General features: G+C 41.2%; 2 protein-coding genes across 2 annotated transcripts; both read right to left on the bottom strand.

Annotated features, from left to right (window-relative positions):
* On the bottom strand, positions 1-6414 carry LOC115681721 (somatic embryogenesis receptor kinase 2). Its single transcript, XM_030605756.2, has 11 exons — positions 5883-6414; positions 4981-5113; positions 4786-4857; positions 4147-4290; positions 3129-3200; positions 2969-3040; positions 2778-2890; positions 2233-2364; positions 1808-2149; positions 1195-1589; positions 1-489 (listed from the first exon to the last, which is right to left on the bottom strand). Exons 1-11 carry the CDS (start codon positions 5953-5955, stop codon positions 175-177), a joined length of 1863 nt encoding a protein of 620 aa, XP_030461616.1. The 5' UTR covers positions 5956-6414; the 3' UTR covers positions 1-174.
* An 11069-nt stretch (positions 6415-17483) lies between these two features.
* On the bottom strand, positions 17484-20541 carry LOC115681708 (G-type lectin S-receptor-like serine/threonine-protein kinase At1g34300). The gene has a single exon (XM_030605742.2). The coding sequence runs from the start codon at positions 20270-20272 to the stop codon at positions 17714-17716; it is 2559 nt and encodes an 852-aa protein (XP_030461602.2). The 5' UTR covers positions 20273-20541; the 3' UTR covers positions 17484-17713.
* Between the last annotated feature and the right edge of the window lie 496 nt (positions 20542-21037).

The raw sequence follows: 21037 nt of genomic DNA, 5'->3' as shown, positions 1-21037 counted from the left end.
TGCACCTCAAACAAGATAAGCTCGTATGCACAAGTTTTGTAATGAATACAGCGCCCCTGGGCTTACACAAAGACAAATCAGCACATGGTTGTTAAGCAGGTAAAAGAAAACTTTCAAACTAAAAAAAAATAATATAGTAAGTAATTGCCTTCTTTACTTGAACTATGCAGGGGGTCACCTTGGACCAGACAACTCAACCGCATGTAGATTCTCTGTTGAGTCGATGATCCAGTCAGAACTAGGATGTGGAGCCAAATCCACCTCCTGACGAAGGACTTCCACCTTTTGCCACTCGTCCCACTTCTCAGCCAAGCCGTCGCCTTCGAGCATTCTCACCACTTCAGACATCTTGGGACGGTCGCCAGGAGAGCCTTGTGTGCATAGAAGAGCAACCTGGATTAATTGTTCCACCTCTGATTCCACATAATTGTTCTGGAGATCAGGATCGACCAGCATCTCTAACTTCTTCTCTTTGAGAAGTCCTTTCACCTGGAGGGGTCATCAACTTTTAAGGATGGAAAGCTGAAAAAGACAGCAGAGACTAGACAAAAGACATGGCTCAAAGAGAACCAACAAACGCCTCGAGCATTTGGAAATGTTGTACTATGACCTTGCTTATCTAACAAAGTCAAAAAAGATTCAGGAATTAAGTACACAGGTTTCAGACGGTACTGTATAGCGCTTGAGCAACATAATTTCAGTCTAGCATCAATTTGTGTAGTGTAAGACGTGCCTAGTTTGGTCACATAAATATTGGTCCAGATAAGGCAAATAATCAATCGACAGTGTTACTTATGTATCCTTTGCAGGAAATGGCCAACGCAAATCGAAATCAGTGTGTGGATTTGTTAGTTCATCTGTATACAAGAAAAACATATTACTAAATCCATTTATATTCCTTACACAATAAGGAAAAAGAAAATTCCCTGTTTCTCCACATAACCAGTCAACTAATTAACGAAGCTGATATAACAATCATAAAGGTCTCGTTGATTCAAGGAGTGCAGCTAACTTTAACTTCCATAGGTCCTTTGAAGTTGGAAAAAAAGGACATCTCTCTCAAACAGGATGTTATTTAGGAAAATCTCAATATTGCAAAATTGAAAAAGAAAGATTATAACAATGTTGGCCTGCTAGAAAAAAGATAACCAAGGAAAGCACAGGTAAACAATAAATGTCATATCCAACACATACCCAATCAAGCAACATGACATCATCATCATTTGCAAGCCGAGCAAGATCAAATGCCCTCTGCCCTGTGATCAACTCTAGAAGCATAATACCATAACCGAAGACATCAGTTTTCTCTGAAGACTTCCCTGTAGAGAGGTACTCTGGAGCTATATGCCCTATAGTTCCACGGACCGCAGTTGTAACATGGGTGTCCTTGTAGTCCATAAGTTTAGCTAACCCAAAGTCACCTACCACAGCCTCAAACTCCTCATCTAGCAAGATATTAGCAGCTTTTACATCACGATGGATGATTTTAGGGTCGCAATGATCATGTAAATATGAAAGACCCCTTGCAGATCCCAATGCTATCCGCTTACGAGTTTTCCAATCAAGAGGTGGCTGAGATGGAGGCCGTTCTACAAAGAAATAAACAAAAGTAATATTGACATTGTTAGAGTTGTCCAATTAACTGCAGCCTGTGATATCAAAGCATCCGAACGTTATATATGCAAGACTGCAGAGAAGGCACTTCCTGACAACACCCTATATTCTGAAGGTCTACGAGGAAAAAACATTAAACTAGGACATGCAGTATCCACCCTTAGATCTTTAAAGAACGGTTCATGAATGCTACCTCTTAAACACGATGCAACACTTCCGTTAGCCATGTAGGGATAAACCAGAAGTCTCTCGGTAGGTGTCATGCAAAACCCACGCAACCGCAGGAGATTACGATGGACTGCCATACTAATCATCTCCACTTCCGTTTGAAACTGCAACTCTCCCCCAGGCGTGCGCTCTTCTTTCAGCCGTTTTACAGCCACAAGAGAACCATCAGCTAGACGTCCTTTGTAAACCTTACCAAATCCACCGCGGCCTAGGATGTTTTTGTTACTAAAACTATCTGTCGCAACTTGCAGTTCTCGTAGTGAAAATCTTTTTAGTTGTCCTAAATGGACTTCTGGATCCTCTTCAGCTGTTAAAAGAAAATTCAGAGGCAAGTAATGAGAACCCCGCACAACCATTAAAAGGAAAACAATGACCTTCCGAATCACTAACCCGGTACATCAAAGAAAAATTCTTGGGGCTTCCTTCGGCGCCACCATGCAAAGGCAATTGCTGGGGCGGCGAAGAGCAAGGCAGCGCCTGCAGCAACTCCACCGGCAATTGCTCCAGTTGCACTGTTCCCTCCTGCAGCGTTCTAAAAATATGAGTATTACCATTCAAAGCATGTACATCTCATTAAGCAATGCCAAACAAATGAACAATTCCCCGATTAAAATAATCGAGTATCATATTCCAGATGAACCTATGATTCCTTTGCTGAATTCAAGACTTAAAATAAGGTTACATTAAACAATACTGAGGACCTATTCGGTATCAAACTAATGGTAAGAAGATAAGTCAGACAAGGAACAAGCTATTACACAAAAATTCATATGACATTTGAATTGGTAACTTTGCACCAGTAAATTGGTCCACTGTAGCTCTGAGAGAAGCCGACTATACAATTATGGGAATATTCATGGCAACCTGCAGCTATACAAATAAAAAGGGCTTCATGATTTGAGAGAAATTGGAAGAACCAATAACAGGACAATCACCTGGTGAAGAAACTGGTGGAGGTTGTACAAATGGAGGAGGAGGAGAGAATGGTGGAGAACCCGGACAAGGGTGCCCAGTAACTGGCCCACATAAGTTCAAATTATTGGCAAAACTGCATAAACAAAATCAAGTTCAAAATGGTTTCTTAAAAAATCATTAGAACAGCTCAGATCAAATCTCATCCAATAACCTGATAGGAGTGAATAAGGAGAAGGAACCATTATCTGGAACTTCTCCTGACAGATGGTTATTTGATAGATCCCTGCAAAGAGTCATAAGAGACACATTATTCTTTGGTGCATGTCTAGCATTCTTCGTGCTACTGATTCACAAGTATTAAGATCACTTACAGCACTTGCAGGGTAGAGATATTAGTCAAAGACATCGGAATTGGACCTGTCAGGCTGTTGTTGTTAAGCCGCCTATCATTCCACAAATGTTTTCTCAGCACATTGTTAAATCCGGAAAAAGAAACCTTTTAAATAAAATAAAATAAACCTTTTATCATTCCAATATGTGCTCTCCGTTTTAGAAAGCGTTAAAGCAAAAGAACCAGTTATCACATAGTCCACCTGCTTGGAGCTCACTTAGCAACCAAGTAGATTTTAAGGACGCTTTCCGTAGGTCAATGACTTTACACTTTTCAATTTTCAAGTAAAAGACACAATGTGCAATCTGTAGAATTACCACTGGTTCTACTCGAAGAGAATAAGACAAAACCAATTTCCACTTCCCTTCCTGATGCCTTACTATGGTTTTCTTAAAGATCAGTATACAGTTAGAAAAGAATAGTTAGGAAAATGTAAAGCTACAATGGCAACTTCCTTGATGGAGATAGATGGAATTGAGTGCTGAGTCAAACGCAGATCCTTTGTTATTTTATTAGAGGTGAGAGGAAAATTGTAAAGGACAGTTTTGCATTGATCTAGCTCATAATAAAGTTCTGACAAATCTTTTCTTAGAAAGGGTTGTCCTAGCTAATATACATATATACCCTGTTGGACCTAATATCTTAGCTTTGGAGTGACTCCTCCTACATGACATCTGAGCAAAATTTCAATTCCTTCAACCCCCTTCAAAAAGTCCATTATGCTTGCACATTGCTTCTCCCCGAAATAGCGTAAACTTTTGGATTCTAATCATTTAACAGGCATTACTACCTTAATAAACAACAGAAAATTCTTTTCATCACCTACCAATTCAATCCTCCGGTCGTCCAGTGGCATATAAAATAAAATTCAATAAGAATAAAGGAAGAGTTAACAAGAGTAAAAGCACAAAATATATTAGAGCGCCGAGACTTAGTAGCCAATAATTTTCTGTTGCTTCTATACTTCAGAAAGTTGCGGGGAGGAGATGAAAACTCACAAGAAGCGCAGCTTTGATAACTTGCCCAATGTATCTGGGATGGGACCAGTAAAACTGTTCATATAAAGATCCAAACTAACCAAGCTGGTCAAATTACCAAGGTCACTAGGAATAGGGCCACTCAAATTATTACTGTAGAGTTCCCTGTCAAAAGCAAATTGGAGTGGTGATCAGATGTCTATGAAGTATCTAGGCAGCACAAGTACAAAAGGCAGTGAAGTGCAAATGCAAGAGTTTTTACTGAGGCTCTTGTCCTTGACAACATGAAAACCAAAGCCAAACACTTTCAGATTCTTGTTTGCTACTTGTGACAAGCATCTAGTCTAAAAGAAAGTTTGCGGTTATACCAGTAACGGCAACCAAATTATTGCTTATACAGGAAATTTATCTCAAGAAAATGTCCTTTTAGGCACTCACAGTATGTTTCAATTGTGCAATGACCAACAGAAACGAAATATAGGTAATTGTAAACATCAACAACATGCTAAATTCGGCAGTCAACAACTTGGAAAAAACTAGCAAGGAGTGAAAAACCTCAAACAATTGATGAAAAAGAAACTCCTAACAATTTACTTTTATCACGGCTGTATGAACTTCAGGTGTAAAATTTAGAATTTTCAAAGTTCAAACAAAACTTACAAGTACTGCAAATTCTTAAGAAGACCAAGCTGAGGGACTAGCTGACCAGATAAAGCTGCATTTCCAAGATCACTGTCAAAATGAATAAACCTCATCAATAACTCCCCCACAGAATAAAGCTTCAACAATCACTCCACCAGCATGTATGACAAAGCCCTCTGAAAATAGAAAAAACAGAAATAGGAGAGAACTTACACTCTTATAACGCTATTATCATTGTTACATGTCACATGAAACCATGTGCAAGGGTTGACAAGGGTGGGATCCCAACTTTGCAGGACATTGCTGGGATCTTCTAAGCTTGTCCTCAGGCTATGCAAAGCATCACCTGTCAATTAATATCAGACAGTCACCATTGGCATGAAAAATGTACTTTTTTTTCAGAAAAAAGAGAATTCCCTTTCCAATTTCAAAGATCACTGTAATGAAAAGTAGGCAGCTCACAGATATCCACGGAACCGTGCACTGTCAAGCAAATAGCATACCAAACCTCTCAAAGGCAATAAGATTACTCCAGAAAACAACTTCTTCATTACTTGCACTAGTTCATGAATCATGTCAACCCGAGATCATCTAACATCCGTTTCCTCATTGGCAGTGGCTGGCCTCATTCTACTTGTGACACAACAAGATCTCAAATTATCCCCCTAGACATGCAACCGGCATTATAAAGAGAAGGCATTCCGCAATAGCATTGCTTCAAGTGGTCCTTCTAGACATTACCGAAAGTGCTTCAACTAAATGAGGGCAACAAAATTGCACTACACAGAGACTATCAAGCCACCAAACTCATTCAATTTCTCATTAAAGTCCACGATTACAAGGTTAGTCATGGGAAAAACTATACAAGAGTAGAAAAAAGCATAAACACAGCTATTAGTTTCGGAATATCCTCAACAGTGACCACTTAAAGGTCGGTTCACACATTCGCAACCCACAAAATCTTAGAAGCGCGAGATTGAACCAAAAAAAAAAAAAAGCCACATGCATTACCACAAACGAACCCACAAGAACAAGAAAAAGATCAAAGTTCTCTTGAAGCACGAAAAGATTGAGCTAAAAACAGCAGAGAGAGAGAGAGAGAGATACAAACAAACCTTCCATGTTGGCGTGCGCCATCCATGACGAACAAAGCACCAAGAAGAGCGAAATGCAAAGCTCTCTCTCCATTTTCGGAACTAACCCCGACGCGATCTTCCCAGATCCAAGAAACAAACCCGCGTCCAACACACCATCACCAAGAACGACCCCCCAAAAACCTCCCACCACCCGACTCGAATCTCGCCACCGGAAGCCGCGCCGAATCACTCAGCACGGAGCACCCATCGCCGAAAAGCGGAGAACCCACGAAAATCCCAACACGGAACTTCGATCCGGGCGCATCACATTACAGGCCAAAAGCACTGCCGAGGCCCCCCCCAAGAAAGGAACCGAAAATTTACCCAAGAAACTCCAGGAAAAATCGCGTCTTTCCGCTTTCCATTTCAAACGAGCCCTCACCCTTTTCGAATCGTCACCTCTCCTTCTCTCTCCGGGCAGCTTTTTCCACCTGCGCGATGAGTGTTCTTGTGTGTGGGGGGGGGGGGAAGAAGAAGAGGGTCTCTCTCTCTCCTTCTCGCGGTGTGCTGTGTTATCTTTTTGTTTTAAGAACTTTTTTCGCTCTCTCTCTCTCTCTCTCTTTCTCTTTTCTTTTTTTCGCGAGTGAGAGCAGCAGCAGTAGTGTGTGCTGAAGGGCAGGCGTGCTGCTGTAGAGAGAGAGAGAGAGAGCGAGGAGGGTAGGCTGCCCGCTGCCCGTGCGCAGTCAAAACGGCCCCCCACCCCCCGTCGCCCTCTACATCGTGGGAAAGCGACGTGACCGCGAGACGGGAACCCCGTTTTCGGTCAAGCGTCGGGGCCGGGGGGTGGGCCCCCACCGATCGCCACGTCAGATTCGGCCCTAAAACGAACAAGAGCTACCTCTCTCTCTCTCCCTCCCCCTTTTTTTTTGGCTTTTCTTAGGAACCATAGCCATCATACATAATGTATCTATCTATGTACACGACGTGATACCAACCCCCCTAGTGGTTAAAACATGTGTTTTAGGCATCATTGGACGCAGCGCTGCTAGCAAACGTCGGAGGTTTCTCAGCTCGGGACGTTCTTATCTCGCCGGACTGCACGCCGATCGCTCTATGCCGGTATGCCCGAATTTTAATTGGCTTGTGAGTAGTGGAGGGGGCGTTCCGTGAGCATGATCGTAGCCCCGATCGCTGCTGCGCTCCTCGTGTCCATGGGCTGTCGATGCTATGAACTGAATCCGTGAGAAAAGGTCGGGAAACTTAGAGTTGATCGGATTCTTTTGTTTTAGTGCTTGCCGTTTGGCTCGATTTTGGAGGAATGCAAAGCCATTTCCGCGAGCATCTTTGGATGAAGGTGCATTTGGTAAAAATAATAGTGTTTGGATAACTCATTTTTTGTATATATTTTGTAAAGCAACTTTGAAATGAAAAAAAAACAGAGAGAGAAACAAACGACAAGCTTTGGCGAGCTTTGCCAGCAGCGGCCACAAGCGAGGCGACCAAAGGCAAGCATTGGCCAAGCGAGCTTTTGACCAATGATCCTTGTCAAACCATAGGCATCTGTCGACCATGTGAGCTTTGAACATCAGCTAGGGTTTTTCTATATTGGGATATGCAATGTCGAAGCTTCACTGGCAACTTCGGGGAAGTCGAGGTCGCGCAATCTCGGGGCGACCCAAATTTCACCCTTCGATCGTCTGCAACCCAGGCGACACTGGTGACCCTGAGGTCGCATGACTACAATCGAAGGGCCAGATCTGGGTCGCTTGACCCTCGACCTCGACCCACAGCAAATCAGGCAAAGACAACAGCTCCAACGAAAACAATGACTCGACGGCACGCGCGACCCTTGATCTCAACCTCGGCGATGGGCAACCTCGAACTCGACCTCAACCTCGATGACGAACCAATGAGTCAAAGGATGAAAATGAACAGTATTTTTTTAGGGCAGAAATGGAACACATAATCATCAGTGAGGGCAATATTGAAAAGAAAAAAAGTGATTAAACCCTCACGATAGCATTCCGAAAATAGTGAACCCAGGTCTAGCATTTGGCTAATGGAGTCACAAAAACACTTGCCAAACGCTTTATATTTTCCCCGAGGAGCTCTGGAGACTCGAAATCCCTCGGGAAAGCCGAACCAACTCCGAGCAGAAACACTCGCCAAACACCTTATTCTTAGTACTATCTTAACTTGTGTATTCTAGGTTATATGCAGCTGCATCTTCTTACAAGAGCATCCTGTTGTGGCATAAGATTACGAATTCAAAACCCTGCTTCGAAATTGAAAAACAAAACGGAAAATACCAAATCGAATGAAGAATTCAGACAAAACATAGATTGAAGCAAGGCACTCCCGAAAAACTTTTTTTTAAGATTGTACTAACTTCAAAATACAGTATCTCTGTAAAAACATATCATTGGTGCACTTCACTTCAGAGTGCACCTTTTTTGGAACAAAATTATTCTCATATATTCTTTGCTCCCTTTCATGCAACATAAAACACTAGTTCACTTAACGGTCAATTGGGTCAATTTGACTAGCTTATTGTGTTTTTTTTTTTTAATCGTAGTTCATATCATTGGTCGATACCATATATATATTCACCAAAATCCTCCACTTATTTACCAATGATAAGCACACATAGACCCAATACATTATAATACATACCCACTTAACAAATGCGATAAGATGGGTTCTTTATATAATGAATGCTTAGAGGTGGATTTTGCCTTGAACCTTAAGGTGAATATAAAACTAGAAGATTTTCATTCACACTATACATGAGTTCATAGTACTCTCAATCACAACACTTCTAATGAACCTTATGTAGAAAAATTATCCGATTAGTCATAAACATATTGTACAGATGCCAATTGAATCCTAAACTTTTCAAAATTTTGTTAATTTAATCATAAACTTTTGCAAGAAATTCCAATGGAGTCTTTCTGACCAATTTTCACCGAAAATTGCTAACATGATGGTATGCGATATAGGGCGGCCGACGAGAATTGCGCCGCCACATTAGAGACTTCGGTGAAAACCGGTCGGAAAGATTACACTGAAATTTCGCACAAAAATTTAGGATCGAATTGATAAAACTTAAAAATTTAGAACTTAATTAGCATATATGCAATAACCGGAAGTGGGACTCCATCATTTGTGTTGATACCCCCTATTCCTCCGATGCATGATGCACCTAAAAGTAGTACATGTGCTACATTTCTCAAATGGTCGACGATAATATCAACCTTTGAACTCTCAAAACATGATCATGAAAGACAAAATAAAAGGCTTCGACCTACACCATTGTAATGGAGTAGGATTTCTATTCGGATCATCTCTATAAACCCGTCCCCTAAATCTCCCATGATTTCCATGACCCTTTTTCTTGATGGGATCTGCAAGCACCTGGTTGGTACGTAAGTGTAGCAGATCACATCGTCTCTCTTACTCATATTGACGCATGACCCTGAACCCTGAACCCTATGTAGTGCAGCTTCGAATCAATAAACACGATGTAATTGGTCATCATAGCTTAGGAAATTCTAAGTTTACCTTATACTTTCACTCGTCAAAATAATAGGAATAAAATCGATATGCCATAAACAGATGATGTAACGCATGATCGTCTCTTAAAAGACCAAGCACAATAGAACCATTGTGCTCAGATAAGAAACCGTTAGTTGATCAGTATTATTTCAATAGGGAAATGGATGAATTCGGTCAGATCACCTGCCATGTGGCGTGAGCACTTACTATCGAGATACCATCTTCTTTTTTTAATATTAACTCTCTTCGTTTTGAAACATACAAGATATATCAAATTCACTATTTTCTTGGTACCCACACAAACTCAGGTCCCTTTCTTGTTAAGAGCCATAGGATGAGACAACCTCGGTCGTGACAGGATGTTTCGCCAATATTCTTTTTCCTATTTAGAAAAAGGGCATGGAGGATGGATATTGTGCAACTTTGGATTTTAGTAGAATGAGAGTGACAATGAGTTTTGTATTTTGAAATCGAATTTCATCTCCTTTTGCTTTGGTCAAAGGTTCTTGCTTTTTGTCGGGTACGAAACCTAAACCGCCCTTTTGTTATACGCCGATGACTGGAAATCCTTTTCAAGGCTCCCGAGCCAATGGAGAATCTTTCGGTTTCCCCTTTATAGAAGAATTTTGACTCTGCGACAGAGAATCTCGTTCTCTGAGGGTTAGAATTTCTTCCTTTGGCAAATCATTATTTTCAGTTTAAAACGAATTCGCTTCTTTCGGCTTGTGACGTAAATGATCCCTAAATTTTAGTCGAATATGCAATGTAGTCCCTCAACTTTTAATTTGTTCAATTTAGCCCATGGATAATATTAAACATTTTCATATAATTTAGGGATTATATTGAACATGTACCAAAAGTTTAAGAATCACATTGAATAAATTAAAAGTTTATAGACCGCATTGCACATTATGTGACATCTCTGGATTAACTCATTGATGTATTGTCCGATTTGGCCCATCTCATACTGAGCCTTACGATTTTGTCCATTGGCATACAGGTGGGCATATTCCCAGGAGATCACCCATCCTAGAAGTGCTCCCACCTGAGCATGCTTAGCTTTGGAGTTCCAAAATTAAGCATTGTCATTATGTCAAAAGGCACCTCTGCGAGTTAATTTCAGTTATATATATATATATATATATATATATATATATATATATCTCAAAATTGCTCTCCCCTTGTTCTGTGCACAATTCGATTGTTTCTTTTACCCCATTCGCAATCCTAAAAGCCTGCTAGGAGTAGCTCATTGTCCAAACCCTCTGTCCTCGGTGACCACTCCCCGCCCACGTTGGACTGAGTCGTTATACATTGGGCTAAAGTTTAAGAACCAAATTGAATAAATTAAAAATTTAGAGATCACAATGCATGTTGGATCAAAGTTTATGAATCATTTGTGTCATTCTCCCTATTTTTTTTCTTGTCTTTTCTCATATCAACAAACATCTTCTCGAGCATTTCATGTATATTATCATATATAAGTTCATAATCTACCTCTTCTTCATCTACACCCGCTTCTGCCACAAAACAAATGTTTGCTTAATTTGTATCCTTGTAACTAGATTTGCATCCCGAGTCACTCTGTGCCTTTAGAGTTTTCTTCCTCTTCCGCTGTTTACATAAAAAGATGACCAATTCTTTAGAATCGCAAGAATTGGTCATGAAGTTGATTTGGTCGATTATAGAGCTTGGTGGTGAGATTGATATAGTCATGGGTGAGTAATGTGATAGTCACCGATGGTTATATAATGCAGTCATTGACAGACGGTGAGATTAATTGATGACTATGAAATATAGCTGTCGACACATTATGGTAAATGGTCAACAAACATATCTATTCGATGATGAAACCAACGTAGCCAATGTCATAGTGAATTTGGCTAAGTGCTAGATCCAGGGAAATGAAAAAAGGAGATAAAGTGAAGATGCCGATCGAAGACGGAGATATCAATTGACGGTTAAGTCCAGTGGCACTCAAGGAATTGTAACTGCTTATGGATAAGGTTGACGTGCGATCATGCGACCTAGAATTGTGCAATTGCAAATGAAACCGCACATATAGCTTAAACTGCTTATAGGCAATTATGTTTAGTAGATTATAAAATGTAGTGAGTAATTATTGTAGAAGGATGCACCGTCATGAAGAACGAATTCTAATGTATTTTCAATTTGTCAACATGTTTCCGATTTCTAGTACTTGCAGTTCTTCTTGTTTAAATTTCGCATATCCACCATTTGAGTTTCCAACAATTATTCCAATAATTGCATATCCGATTTGACCTATGGACGAATATGCAAGCATATATTTCATGCTTATTTGAGTAATAGCAATGAGATTCTCCAATATCATGCTAAGAATAGGTAGGATAGAAGAAGATGCCATTTGTTTGATGAGAAATAAAAAGGAATATCGAAAATTTGAGCGACTGAAGTTGAAGCAGCTACTTTCGAAATAACGGAAAGAAAAGCAATGACCGGAGTGGGAGAGTCAGAGTCGAAAAGAGGATTCCTCACTTCTTTCTCTTATTCATTTATTCTTCATCCTTGTTCCGCAATTCATCTTCTATTCGAATCGCCACTAAACCCGTTAACAAAATACCAAAAATCAACCTTTGGTGAAAGATCTTTTACTATTTGGGTCCACACCCAATTTGTAGTGAAACACCTTAAGAATTTTGCTTTCTTCCTTTTCAACAAAGGGCATTCCGGTTTGATGTGGCCAGACTTTCTGCATTTGAAGCAAATGCTTTCGCTTCCTTTGGATTCGTTCTTGCATTTGGAGTTTCTCCTAGACTCCCTTTTGTCGAATGACTTCTTTCCTTTGCAATTACTATTTTTTTCTCACTAAGGTTTTCAATTCTTTAAGGATAAGTATACTGAAAGTCTTAAAACTTATTATGAAAGTATATTGAATTTCAAAAAATTTCATAAAGTGTAAGCAAGTCTTAAAACTTGTCAAATTAGTGTAATCAAATCCTTCCATTAACTCTGTCCAATTTCCATTAACTCCGTCCAACTTGGGTAACGGAAGATACTGACCTGATTTTTTTCTTGTTATTTTCTTTTTTTTATGTGGCGCTGACATAGCTGAAAGATGAAGCATAAGGCTAAAACGACATTGTTTTTGTCTAAATTTAATTATTTATCCTAAATTTTATTTAAATTAGACTAACAACTAAGCTGAATTATAAAAAATAAAAACCAAATAAGGATTTGATTGCACTTTTCGAAAATTTAGGATTCAATTGTACTTTCCCAATTTTATTTCCCAACTTTGGCATTTCCTCGTCATGCTCATCTTCAAACGAAGTGTTATCGACGTTAAAACAAATAACCATTTGACCTTTTTTATTTTCTTTTTCATTGTCGAGTTCTACTACATAAGCCATCGTTATTCCAGCAAGTTCATACAGAGCCATTGGCTAAATCCCTATGGTTTATTTTTCATTGTGCCCAGGGATGAAAGCCCATTCATAATGTCGGCGAAGCGAGGGTGATTTAGGCTTCCTCCCGGCTTCGTCTTGAACGATTCATATTGCTCTACAATGTGTTCATCTCCGTTTCTCATGCACGATCCGTTCCTTCATACGTGAGCTCGAATCGATCCCGAATCTCCTGAACCGTGACACAAGACGAGACGCTATCGGACCGAGCAGGAAATAAGGCAACACGTAAATTGAATAGCTTCGCCATTTAACGTAAGTCGTCTCGTTTGCTCTTCTTATGAAATCTCTTGGCGTGTTCGAAGAACCGATATCATCACGGTGGGAAGTGGAATTTAACACCTCGACAATATGGTGCCACAAGTATCATGGATACAGTACCCATTTCCTTAGTTAGATTTATGTCACTTTCCAAGCGAAAGGACAAAGCCAGTATAATATCGTGCTTGGAAATTAACTTAGCTTTTTCATCCATACGTTTCAGTCTCATCATCAGAACATGGCGCAACATGTCTAATCTCCATGCCTCTGCCAACTACTACGCATCCCTCGGTCTCTCAAGTTTGTCGACTCATTCCTGTTCCTACATGTGTTGCTGGCCTCGTTTGTGCCCCTTCGATTGCATCTGTCCCGGTCGATACCTCATCGAAAGCACCATTTGATCCCTTCAAAAATTTTAGCCAATGCTCGAGTGTCGTTGCCAGCCAAAGTTGTCCCTTTGCAGATTTTTCCATTCTCGGATAAAATGATTGCGGTTTCTGATGTTGGCGTTGACGAGTTCCCCACTCGAAAGCCCACGAACAGAATTCAAAAAAGGGTGACGGAGATGTACGGCCTCGGAATACCCTTATCTTAATGTAACGCGACGATTCGTGTTTACTTATTCTAGTTACATTCAGGGTTAATATCACGAAAAATTTCAGGCTGATACACTTACGACAAATTTGCTCAAAAGTAATTTTTTCACCACAAAAAACCCCCAAACCGATATACCAGTGACAAATTTACCTTTCATTAGTTTTCGTTAAATTTTACTGTTAAATTGTTGAGTTGGATGTTATGTGGCAGTTGACGGGTGCACCGGTTTGGGGTTTTATCCTCCGTTTGTCATGGGTGTACCGGTTTGTGATTTTTCATGGTATTAATTCAATTTATCGGAAACTAACAAATGATAAATTTATCATAAATGTACCAGTTTAGAGTTTCGTGGTAAAAAAATTAGTTTTGGGTAAATTTGTCCAAGGTATACTAGTTTGGAGTGGTCAAAATATTAGTTTGGAGTAAATTTATTACATGTGTATCAGTTTGGGGTTTTTCGTGGTAGTAACCCTTACATTTATTCTACTCTTTGGATGATCAATACAGTAGTAGCTTGCTATGAATGTTGATTATCACTCGTTACGTAGGAAGTTGAAATGTTTGATCGATAGACCAAGTGATCGGAAACGATCAAATTTTCATTGCGAAAGCCGAAAGTTTACCCATGAAAAGCATAGAACCCTTTCATTTTCAAAGGTGGGGGCGACCATTGGCAAAATCCAATTCGTCACACACGTGCGCTTCCATGTCCCCATGAATCAAATACTTATAGTTAGATATATATATATATATATATATATATATATATATATATATCTATCATAAAAAGGGTGTATTTCAATTTCAATACCAATCAAATCGGTATTTTGTTTTATTTTTATTTGATTTTTATAAGAGCGTTCGGACATAACGTGCTGAGACTTTCTCTTAGACCCCGTTTGTTTCGTAGAAAATAAATTATTTAGAAAAATATTTTTCTAAAAATGATCTCTTATATCACTCGAAATAATTAGTCAATGTGAAATATTTTAATTATCGACAACTACTTTATGTCTAAAAATTTTCATACACTATAAGAATACTTTTTGTTCATTCATTTTTGCAGGTGACACGAACAATCATTTTTTAGAAATATTGTTCAAATTACTCATTTTTCGCGAAATAGACGTGCCCTTATATTCACTTTTGTTTTCATCTGTATTTGAGTTAATTATAGGTATACAAGATTGCTAGGAGACAATTTAGCAGATACTGCCCGGGTTGTCACCCCAAAGCAATCGGGCACTCTCCGATATTTATGGCACTATATAAAAAGGATAATTCTATTGATTGGGGTGGGGGGAACTCTTGTGGTGGCATTGCCCTAGCGGTCCATCTCGAACGAATTGGGAACATTCATTTATCTTAAAAAAAAAAATGAGAAGAAAATAAAAATAAAGAGGGAATAAAACCAAACGAGTCACAATCCTCAGACACTGGTGGGAGGGACCCAATTGAAAAGTTAATGGCCTTTTGCAATGATGAGAAGTACCAAAAATGTAGAAAGTGGCATTTCTTGGGTCAAAGGAACTTTATGCATGTGCACCAATCTTGCCGGGCTACACCGCCTGGGAGCACTGTGTTGACTGGGAGTCCTTTTGTGCGGTGGGAAATGAAAGGTGATTTTGGTTTTCTAGATGCGGTTATAATGTTTGGGTGAATTTCCACTTTCATCTCTGAAATAGATTTTTTTTTTCTCTGTTTCAGTCCCTCGCGGTTGATTTCGGTATAAGATTTGTCCCCCGACATTCGGGCACGCTTTCATTTTGACCCCTGGCAAGTGAAAACAGAGGGGGAAGAAGAAGTCTATCAAGCCCATCACATTTTGCCCCCCTGAAGAATAACATATTGTATTGAGAGAATCTACCGTTACAATGCAACCGACGTCTCTCTTTCCACCTGGGTACAAGGAATAGTGAGGGGCATGAGGCACGGTGACAGAACCAGAACAGTTCGTTTGCAATAGCCATCAACCTGGTACATGATGGATGACTCGGATATCCTTCATGACCTGTCCCTTTAAAATACCCCAAGAACTGCATCTATGGATGCCACTTCAATGTCATAACTAGAGGGAAACCAGGGACCTAGTGAGCAATTTCTCAGGGAAATATCGGCTTTGGGTATGGAGTGTTTTGATTGATTGCAGAGTCGGCCCTTCAGATTTAACCCTGTTCTGCACAATTTACCAACATCACCAACTCAAAGGCAAGCAGGTAATGCAGACATGATTTAGGTGTGGGACGATGCCCGGTTGAACCCTTCCTTAACCCGGCTCTAGCAGACTGGAACTGTTTTCCGAGATCAATGGCATGCAAAAGTATACTATTTTGGCACCAGAGGGTCCATTTTCTAGTGGAGAAACCTGTTTTAAGAGATGATCAGTGTAAACAACCACTGTTCTCCTCCAAGCAAGCTTTAGCAAGCCTCCTAAGAGATCTCTCTTTGATCCACCTAAATGAATACAGAGAAGAAACCAGCAAGCTGCCGGTGTTCGAACTTGGATTATAATGTGTTTTTTTTTTTTACCGTATGCTCAATATGAATGCAAATGATAAAGTTAGCACTAATATTAGCAGCCCTAATCACGCTAATTCAACCCAAAAAACTAAAAATAAAACTATATAGCCTCCACAAAATCGTGCCAGACAACCCATTTGAAGTTTGAAGATTACCAGAGCAACCCAATAAAAACATTCAATAGTCCAAGAGAATTAGTTACTGGTGAAAGAATAGTGGACTATACTACCCGTCATAAAAGCATTGAAAAGCAATTTTCCTGGAGCCATCTCATGCGTTTGACTGACATGAGATTGCATCATCTTACTGAAGATCACGAGTCATTAAAGAACTGGAGGAAAAGGTTCGGCATAAAACAGAACATCTTTCATTTTCTCTGTAGAGCATCTAACAGGATCAAAGAAAACATAGCCCTATCAGATATTATCAGACGAAAACTTTACATTTATGTCTTCAATCGTCATGTGTTCTCATCATAAGCAAAAAGAGACAAGCATGCACCCAGGTTGAAGCAGGTACGACCAGTTCACAACATAAACTCGAGTATAACTGTATACGCAACACGAGTACGGGAGGGAGGGAAAACAGGTGGTTGATGACAACAAGGTTGTCAATCGTGCAAAGAACCAATGAACAATTGTAAAATTAAGCATGAATGCAACGGTAACATCCGAAGAATGACCCATACTATGCCAAAAAGGATGAAATCACAGTTGTAGTATTATGGTCACTTATAACAATTAAGATGATACGATCAAGGAACAGTCAAGTTACACCATTAAAAAGAAACAAAATTCTCCAGAACTAACAAAGCGCATGGATCCTTATACTTAAAAGAAACTTATAGTCCTGATCCAACAGCATCACATGAGATCAACTAACATCACATTGGATAGGCAGCAGCAACTGTAAACCCTTTGCCTAATTATACTTAGAAAGGAAATCGCATGTATCTACTCAACACAGTACCCTCTACTTACCTGAACTGAGTGCACACTTCTATAGTTTTCTTTAATAAATAGAGCAGCTGGTATGTGCATCGCTGGTGCTGTTGTGTTTAACTCGTTTCATTATTCTGCAGCAGTTTTAGTATCAATCTGTGAAACATTTCCATTAGCACCTTCTTACCAAAGCAGTTTCCTGCAGCAAGTTCCCAGCATCCTCCTTATGAGTAACAGTGCTTCCATTTAAAATCTTCCTTCAGCAGAGGGCTATCAAATTGGCCCTTCACCATCTTACAGAGACTATGGCCTTTTGGAGAGAAACAAATGCTCAAATGTTTTATAGCTATCAATGTGGAATACACAGTTTCAGGTGATGAAGAAAATATACACACGCAAGACTTAAGATGCTCCTCTACCCACAGCCAGCTTTGCTGGTATAACAAGACATTTTACAAAGAGGCAGTGTACAACTAAGATACAAATTGAATATAAATTCCTTCCAGAGCTCACTCCATCTTATAAAAATTATCACGTGCTATTGAGTGCTTCACTTTGAATCTGAGTTAAGATGGGATGAGGATGCCTTTTCTAAATTTCTTCCTGAAGTAACAGGCGAAACTCCAGAAGTTTGGCGAGACGAAGATGATGGAGGAGGAACTGAAGCTGCGAATGTCGAGAGTGCGCTTATATTACTACTGACATTGATGCTGCTTCCGCTATGGGACCCATCAACTGCTGCCTTCGGAGGAGGTGGCCTCTCAATCTCCGTAATCCCATCAAGCATCTGCAGAATTTTCCCCATAGTCGGCCTATGCGATGGTTGTTCCTGGATGCACCAGAAACAGATCTGGATTGCCCTCATTACTTGCTCCATGTTTAAATCTTGATCAGCACCAAACAGCCTCTTGTCTATAATGTTCTCAGCATTGCTCTTCTCAAACTCCTCATAAGCCCACATGGAGAATTTCTTATTGTTGGTTTCGACGGAAACATCAAAATTCCTTCTCCCACTCACTATTTCCAACAAGACCATCCCATAACTGTAGATGTCTGATTTGGAAGTTATCGGGAGATTCGCCAGCCACTCAGGTGCCAAATAACCTCTCGTGCCTCTCAAGCTCGTCAAGGTGCGGTACCGGTGATCCTTGGCGTTTATGAGCTTTGCGAGGCCGAAATCAGACACTTTGGCGTTGTAATTTTCATCCAAAAGAATATTCTCGGGTTTTATGTCACAATGAACAATGCAGTCTCGACATTCTTCGTGGAGATAGGTGATTCCCCTTGCAGTCCCCAGGGCGATTTTAAACCGTTGCTCCCAATTCAACAACTTCCCTGAATTTTCTTCACTAGTAAAGAGGAAATCATCCAGAGAACCATTTTTCATGAACTCATAGACTAAGAGCCTGTGACGTCCCTCCGAGCAAAAGCCGATCAACCGCACCAAATTCAAATGGTGCGTGCTACTTATGGTTGCCACCTCCATCCTGAATTGCTTCTCCCCTTGTTCAATTCCCTCTAGCTGCTTAACCGCAACGACCGTTCTATTAGTAAGGACTCCTCTATAAACAGCCCCAAATCCTCCGGCACCCAGTTTCTCCTTGAACCCTTTAGTTGCTCCTTGAAGCTCTTTGTACGTGAACTGGACTGGTGCCCCGGAGGCATACTCAAGGAGTGTATAATGAGATGACAATGCACCAAACTTCGTACTATTTCTAAAACACGACCACCACAGACCACCTTCTAAGAGGATTAAACCAAGAACTGTAGCCAAAACCACAACCACTACCACCCAAGCATGTAGTCTCCATCCCTTGTTTTTGCCGGTTCCCTCCAGAGATGATGGGTTCGGAACTACTGGGCCACAAACTTTGACGTATGATGTGCTCGGCAATGCCGGATTCTCATAACCACTGACAAAATTCACAGATTTCAAGTAACACAGCCCTGTCCCATCGGATAATGAAGTTGAAGCCATACAAGAACCACTCACAAGACAATTCAACCTACATGCCGATATACCCACAAAGAAAACTTGTGAGGACAGCTCAGGCGGGTAGGTCAAGAACGAAGCATGATCCAGTTCCAACATAGTCGCACTCCCCGGACAATCCTCTATGTTTACTTTCCTCTTACAACCTTTTCTGCTATCGTTCGGATCGATTGGCTCGAAATTCTGGCTCGGGCACCTGCACATTGGGGTCGAGTCGTTGTAACTGCAAATACCCAGATTCCCACAGAACCCAAAGACCTCGCACTGATCAACAGCTGCCCACCTCAAGTTCTTACTCCCACTATTCCTCGCTGAGCTAAAAATCTTCAAATTCCCATCAGGATCCAACCTCAGAAACCTTAAAATGTCGCTCCCTTCCGCGTAATCACTACTGTAAGCAATGATTGCATAACTACTCAAAGAAGGGTCAGATATGTACAGAATACCTGTAGACTGCAAACCCAGGGTGGGAGCAGTCAGATTCCCCTGGATCGACGAATTCACCCCTTGATTCCAATACTCAATACTAGTATTCCACCGAAGGGTCAAATTACCAGAGCTCAAAAGATTAAAGGAGTACCGCCCACTTCGCAGCGTCTGACCGACTGTGAAATTCTGCGAGGGTACGATCGTGTCGGTCGGGTGATCGAACGACGACCAGACCGAAGACGTGCCGTTCCGGAGCACCAAGTTGCCGGTGTCATCAAGATTTGCTGAGGTCACTCCCCTGCCGGTCGTGTTGGACTCCCAGACGGTGGCGCCCGACCCATTGACGAGCCGGAGGTTGCCGGTGGAGAGGAACTGGAGGGCGCCGGAGGAGTCGACGGCGGAGCCGCCGGCGGACCAGACGACGACGGTGGGGCCGCCGGCGTAGGTGATGGCGGCGAGGAAGGAGGAGGGGTCGGTGGCGGCGGCGACGAAGCCGAGGGAGAAGGCCTGGTTCGGGGAGGACCAGGACTGGTTGACGCGGGAGGCGTAGAGGGTCGAGCCAGGGGAGACTTGAGCAGAGACCGGCGAGCAGAGGAAGAGGAGCGGGAGGAAGAGGAGGAGGGGGAGGAGGAGGAGAGACTGGGCTGCGATGGCGGAGGAGACCATTTGCCGCGATTCGCTGCTCATCGGTCGGGACGACGGAGGAGCGTGCAAGCGGCCCTTTTCGGCGGAGCGTTCGTGGCGGGCGGGGAGAGTGGGAGCTCGTGGTGGAAGTGGACGGCGGTGGGTGGTGGTCGTGTCTGTTCTCGTGCTCCTGGTGTGGAAGGAAGTAAGACATCGGACGAGGAAGATGAGCAGCGGAAGAGGAATTGGTCCAACTTTGTTCGCTGTTTGGTCAGAGTCGCGGCTGACGCGGCTGTCACGGCACGAGAAAAGTCCACCGGCGCGTCTTTCGTACGTTTCTGATTAATATGACGAAATATCTCATATTGACATTTGGGTTAATTAAAAAAAAAAGCACAAACTTTATGTCGAGGGACAATTTTGACCCGAACTTTTTTTTGTTCGATAAAAAAGCATCAACTTTAGATCGAGGGACAATTATGGCCCGAACTTTTTTTTGTCCCGTAAAAAAGTACCAACTTTATGTCAATGGACAATTCTGGCCCGAACTTTTTTTTGTCTCGTAAAAAAGCACAAACTTTCACTTAAATCCCAAATCTGGCTCTTATCGACTTAAAATCATTGATTTTCCAACTTGATTATTCCACCGTAGCAATAAATTCACGTGACTTGCTGATTGGATTTAAAGCATTATTCATTGTCTTATTCTCTGAACCACAGCTTGAAGAATAACGGTGAAATTGTTCGTCTCCTTCACTTCACCGGCAAATCAAAAATATCTCCAGATTGAATCTTTCTGGCCAAACTTCGTCATTTTATCGTAATCTG

The sequence above is a fragment of the Syzygium oleosum genome, unplaced genomic scaffold, assembly GCF_021117445.2.
Source record: "Syzygium oleosum isolate NSW1041296 unplaced genomic scaffold, Sole_v2.1 Sole_v2.05, whole genome shotgun sequence".
Classification (NCBI taxonomy): Eukaryota; Viridiplantae; Streptophyta; class Magnoliopsida; order Myrtales; family Myrtaceae; genus Syzygium; species Syzygium oleosum.
The sequence above is the reverse complement of the archived record's forward strand: the minus strand, read 5'-3'. Positions and strand labels throughout refer to the sequence as shown.

Bases quoted from the DNA above. Each gene is read 5' to 3' on its own strand.
- LOC115681721 (XM_030605756.2), bottom strand. From the start codon at position 5,955: ATGGAGAGAGAGCTTTGCATTTCGCTCTTCTTGGTGCTTTGTTCGTCA. The intron at 5,114-5,882 runs GTTTGTTTGTAT...ATTAATTGACAG, and splicing joins GGCGCACGCCAACATGGAAG to GTGATGCTTTGCATAGCCTG. The intron at 2,891-2,968 runs GTTATTGGATGA...TTGTTTATGCAG, and splicing joins TCCTTATTCACTCCTATCAG to TTTTGCCAATAATTTGAACT.
- LOC115681708 (XM_030605742.2), bottom strand. From the start codon at position 20,272: ATGAGCAGCGAATCGCGGCAAATGGTCTCCTCCGCCATCGCAGCCCAG.